The sequence below is a fragment of the Eutrigla gurnardus genome (assembly GCF_963514095.1).
Source record: "Eutrigla gurnardus genome assembly, chromosome: 13".
NCBI lineage: Eukaryota > Metazoa > Chordata > Actinopteri > Perciformes > Triglidae > Eutrigla > Eutrigla gurnardus.
Genome location: NC_139936.1, coordinates 18,660,278 through 18,666,412, shown reverse-complemented (window position 1 = coordinate 18,666,412; position 6,135 = coordinate 18,660,278). Strand labels below are relative to the sequence as shown.

At 42.8% G+C, this 6,135-nt stretch overlaps 1 protein-coding gene across 1 annotated transcript in view; it reads right to left on the bottom strand.

Moving 5' to 3' along the window:
* Positions 1-3,596: 3,596 nt before the first annotated feature.
* LOC311023727 (protein unc-13 homolog B-like) overlaps positions 3,597-6,135 on the bottom strand; it is an 81,968-nt gene continuing 79,429 nt past the window's right edge. Inside the window, 1 exon segment of the mRNA XM_084025716.1 lies at positions 3,597-6,100. Coding sequence (XP_083881842.1) covers positions 5,818-6,100 — 283 coding nt within the window. The 3' untranslated portion in view covers positions 3,597-5,817.

Below are 6,135 nucleotides of genomic sequence, written 5' to 3'. Positions count from 1 at the left end.
TGTTTTTTTGTTGTTGCATTAAATGTCTTTATGAAAGTGACACATCTGTCTGATTTAAACCATTTCCTATCAAGATACAATATGTGGCAGTGAGGTAAAAATATGAAACTGTAATATTTCAGGCTCCTCTACCAAGTGCTGGTGGATTATTTCACCATTTTAATGGTGTAGCCAACGATCAGTGCTGTCTGTGATGTGAACACAAGAGGGAGCTCTCTGCCCACAGCACCGAAATCCCTTCTTTAGAAAGTAGTCAGGCTTCAAGTAGAAGAAGCACACCCACTCAGGTGTTTCCACTTACTGCTAATTAGCTCCATTTACTTAAAACAAAGTACACGTGGGAGTAAAACTCTATTAAAAAACAGACAACACTGAGTAAAATAAAGCAAGTATTCCTCCACTAAAATTAACCAGAAAAGAGGACAAAACTTCCTCACACTGACATGTAACGCACCTAAAAACAACATTAACTGCACGACATGAACGCAGAAAGAGAGACTTGTGTGTTGAGATACATTCAGCAATGAGTTTGTTTTTTGAACTCACCTGTCTGAAGCCTCTCTGCTCCCAGTGAAACCAGCCACTGAGGTCCTGGTCCCAGGTCAACCTGTTCTTGTTTTCAGCTCGGTCTGTTCACACATCCGGGTCCAGACGGTTGCTTCTGTTCCTGTGGTAGAGATGGTGTTACATTCCTGTCTTCTCCTACCAACATGAGCCTATTTCTCCCATAAATTCCGAAGAGAGACAGTTTAAAAGTGGAGCATGTAAAATGCCTCCCCCTTGTGGTTACATCCTGGAACTGCAAGTAATGACAACATGACGTCACATCTACTGTTTTAGACTGAAAGTTTTATATCTGTGGGTGATAAAAGAGAAAATAGGTTCATCATTCTGACCTTCAGGCTCAACGACAGCGTTTATCTTCTCTTCTCTTTGTTTGTGTCACGTTGCTGTCTTTTCTTTTACTCGTGTTTCTTCTTGAGTTTTCACATTTTAAACTGAGGTCTGGAAATGAATAAATAACAAAGTTTATTAACCACCAGCTGATACTTTAACTACCGTTAGATAGCACGAAAGAGCTAAATGACAATAATAAGCTAACTGAAGCTTAACCGTTACGGTAACAACCGTTTTAATTGAACAGGTCGGAAATTTAAGCACTTTCCGTTAGAAATTACAGCTGTGGTCCATCATCAATTAAAACCGAAGAAACGTTGTCTCCGCACAATGGTTCCGCCACGAAGAACAAATATCTACAAACTAGCATCTGATGTTTGATACACGTTATGTTATTTGTTTAAATTAGTTGAGGACAAATATGTTTCTGAAGCTGTTGAAAAGAACAATATAACCAATAAAGTGAGTCTGTATAAATGAATCGGTTGATTTAGTGATAAATATATTATTTTCCATCAATTTTAATTTGTTTCATCCATATGCAAGATTTTTAACAATTGTATATACATGTGGGACTAACTATGACATTTTAACACAGGCGATCACACATCGCTATGCATGAAGTACTTCATTCATTACCATTTATTATTTTATTGCTCACGTGTACTAATAAAGCAACTCTATGTGCTAAAAACATATTTTTACTGGTCAGTCTTTCCTCCACATAAGTCTTTTAAAATAGAAAAAAAGATTTTCCAGAAAGATGGGAAACTGGTATTTGTTGTTCATGTGATCATTATAATCATGTCAATGAAAACACTTTATTGTGAGCGTGTAACGAAGTGTACCGAGTGCTGCAGACTGCAGCCCAACCAACTGGCAATATTCGTAGTAGTTAGTGCTCCAGCACACGGTACTGGCAGGTTCATTTTGTTTCCGCTGCAGCTTGTGTTCACCAGATCCACCCGTTGCTCCTCCGCAGTCCAAATATGGTCAATTCCGTTCACTGGTTGCGAAAATCCAAGATTGTGACGGTTAAATGCTGATTCAGAACCGCAGTCCACAGACTCACGAGTCAGTCCCTAAACATTTGCTGAAATAGAGACTGTGATGTCATCCATCCATCCATTTTCTACCGCTAATCCTGTATTTAGGGTCACGGGGGGGCTGGAGCCGATCCCAGCTGTCATTGGGCGAAGGCAGGGTACACCCTGGACAGGACGCCAGTCTATCGCAGGGCCAACATGTAGAGACAGACAACAATTCACGCTCACATTCACACCTACGGGCAATTTAGAGTCATCAATGAACCTATCCCCATCCTGCATGTCTTTGGAGTAGGGTTGCACGGTATACCGGTACTAATTTGGTACCGGGGTACTGAGGCATTTAAAACGGTACCATATTGCATTTGGACGGGACCGGTACTTGCAGCGCCGACGGCAGCGCCCGCAACAGCGCGGCGAACTCGCCACGTGACGTCACCGCGTTGTAACTACAGCTGTGAGGACGAGGAGCGAGCCGCAGCTTGGAGAGATAAAAGGCAAGCCGGAGGAAACCGCTAGCAAGTTAGCGAGCAGCGTAGATTGGAACAACAAACGGAGCAAGAGGAAAGCTTGGAGAGAGAGAGAGAGAGAGAGAGAGAGAGAGAGGGAGAGAGCGCGCGCCAGAGAGTGGAGAGAGCGAAGCACGGAGAGGAGAATGGCTGCTGCCACCGTCACCACGCCGCAACTTGCGGACAAACCAGCGCCGCGAAGTGCGATATGGCCGTACTTTAGCTTAAAACAAATGCGCAAAGCGAGGCAGTTAACGCCGACGCACCACTGTGTAAACGGTGTTTAAAACATGCATGGCTAACGGCGGAAACACCTCCGACGCCAAACACTTAAAGGACCAGCACCCAGACCTGCACACTGAGCTCAGGGAACGACAGGTCATTTAAACTCATGAAAAAAAGCCACATTCAGTGCTAAAAGCAAGCGCCACCGCCCTCACTCTTAACAAAAGTAGCTCTGGAAGAAAAAAAAAAAGAGCTGGTTTATTTATATTATTATATTTTATATTATATTATTGTATTTATATTTTAACATTTTTAAAATTGTGTGCATTAGAAAAGCTTGTCTTTGTGGTATTTTATTTTATTTGCTGATTAATATGTTATTGTTGTAATTTTTTCTATTAAAATAAAGTCAGTAATGACATTTTTTGCGTTCACTTTTTATTTGAAAAAGTATCGAAAAGTACCGAAAAGTACCGAAACACATGTTGGTACCGGTACCGGTACCAAAATGTTGGTATCGTGACAACACTACTTTGGAGTGTGGGAGGAAGCCGGAGAACCCGGAGAGAACCCACGCTTACACGGGGAGAACATGCAAACTCCACACAGAAGGAACCTGGGCCGACGAACCCAGGACCCTCTTGCTGTGAGGCGACAGTGCTACCCACTACACCACCGTGCAGCCACCACTGTGATGTCATGTACCTGCTTTTTTAAAATGTTTTAACTGGGTTCCTGTAAAACAATAAACTTCTCTGGGTGACACACTGCAAAGCAACTGTGTTAATGTTTATATTATTAGTAACACTGTTTAAAGAATGTCTATTTTTTTACTTTTAATGTAGTGAAAGTCTGATTGGATGTCTGTTCTGACGGAGTCAAGTGGACAGAAAAAGGACAGGACCCACGGCATTGATTCATAAATATTTTAGATATAAAATATTGTTACAAGTGTATTCAACATATGTCACATTAGAATAATGATAACTACATTACATACATTTGATCAATCTTCATATTTCACAGTACATACATGAAAAAGATCACAATTCTAGTTGACTTTGTATACAATAAATACATGCTCTGGTCGTAGGCTCAGTACAAACCCACAGTTAGTTTTGGACGGAGTGCAAGAGTTCAGTTGTCACTACAGCTGTGGCCATTGTAAACTCACTTACACTGCAGGCAAATGTTTGTTGGGTTTTATACAGCAGAACCAAAGACAAAACACTAATCTAGTTCCCAGACTATCTCCTGTCATTTCTACCAAGAACCCCTAGAGTTTGGAGCCAAAGTGCAGCTAGTTTTTGGCAAACGTGCAGTAAGAATTGGGACTTCTACAATAGCCACATCTGTCCGCAAACAACCCAAAATACATGAAGAGAGCCGACTGAACACGGCTCGCTGAACACTCGCGTTCCTTGGCACGTAGTAAACATACAAGAAAGTGGATCGAACAACCTGCCCCGCATGTTTTATTCTCCATCCAGGTCCGAGTTTGTGGTGCGCCTAATGCAGAAACACCAGTCAGATATTCATAAGCATGTGATCGGTACAGTATGTGACTGTGCATGCACGGCAAGGCTGAAGGACTCGTGTTCTCATCCAATTCATTAGTGTAACACACAAAATCCCGTTCTGTTCCTCCATGAAGGTGTTCACACCGTTTAACCCATGAAAACAGGTATTTTCTTCCATAACACAGGCATGTCGACATGTAAACAGAGTCCACAGTCACAGTTTGACACTTGGCAAAAAAAAAAAGAAAAAGAAAGAAGGGCTAAATTAAAACTTCTGACACGGCATTTCTTCTCAGTGCAACTTCTCTGCACTTGGACCAGAGGTCTGTCAGATACTTTAAACTACTATACCCATAATTCTTTGCTTTTGAATAAAAAAAAAAAAAAGTCAAGTCAATGTAGTAAAACCTATTGTACATGTTTTAAGTGTCTCTGAATCTCACTGAGGACGGTGAGCTAGCCACATTAGCTAGCTGCCTTATATTTTTGTTAAGGCAATGTAATTCATAAGAGCTGACTCATGATTTAAATTGAAACTCATATCTCAGTGCGACTTTCTTTGCAGATTTTTATATAGTCAGTCTGGACACACATCAATGGCATCCCCACTTCCTCAAAATGTGCCCGTCCTACAGTATTTCCTGTCATCGTCTCAACTTTATAACATTCACTCTTTAGATAAGACTTCTTCTTTCTGCGAGATGCATCTGGTGCTGAGTGTCAAAAGGCGTGAATCAAAGGATGTGACATGTGATGCAGCTGATCTGTGCTGCACTTAATTATATCATGTTTAATTAAAAAAAAAAAACAAGCAGCACACGAGCCTTTAAAAAAATAACCACAAGCTGTTTCATTTTGCTCGTTTGCTCATTTAGCTCCAGCTGTTTGTTGAAAACTAAGAACTCATGCTAAGTGTGACATTTATTTGAACGTGTCTTTTTGTGACACTAATTCGCTGGTTCATGACTTGTATCCAGTGTGATGTTTTGGGGAAACAGTGTTGGGATTACCAACGGTGGTTTCGATGTCTGTTTGCAGTCAAAAGGCCTCAAAGGCTCAAACGGTACAAGAATGTGAGATCACTTCCTCCACCTCACCCTCAACTCACACTCAGTCACGATCTTTCACATAGTCAGAATTAACTGCTCGGGTCCAGTCGGTTTGAAGAGCCTCGTTCACGTCTTCTCATAGTGTCACAGACACGAGTCCATTCATTGCAGTGAATGGATGTTTGGTAAAAAGCTGTGGATTAGCAGCTCTGATGCCAACAGATGACACACTAAGTTTGCTACAGAATAAAAAATAGTCGGGTCTTTTGTGACCTCTGAGCTGATGATTTAAACCCTTATGCAGTATGTTGCTTGATAGTTATGATATTGGTGCTGATTGATTCCTGTTCAGCATGAATCACCACAACTGGGACCATAAGTCATTTTGCTTGTGTCTTCTGAAAGATCTCGTCCATGTCAGAGGCTCTACTGGTCTGTGTTTATTGAGGATGAAGATGACAGCGCTCATAAACAACGGACAACGCCAACGTGGCCCCGAATCTAAACCCGGACCCTGATCCACGCCAGCTTCACACTTTCCAAATCTCTGACATCGTGTCAGCGCCGCTGCTCATCTGCCCTCCTCCGCAGGACGAGTTTCGGATTTCAGCTTGACAAACTCCTTGGCCACCTCGTCGGCCGGCCGCTGGGATAGGATGCGCATCACCGTCAGGCCCGTCTCGTCGGTCTGAACGCGGGGCCCGAGTGGACACCAGCACACGCAGCTCTTCCGGTCAGCGACGTCACGCAGCTGAATGACGGCCACGCCGACCACCCGGTCCGCCCGGCCGAAGCAGTAATCCTTGGCTGTCACCTGGAGCTCGTAGCAGTCTGGGGACTCCTTACCCAGGACGCTATGGAGCAGGAGAGGAAGTTACAACACAGCCTC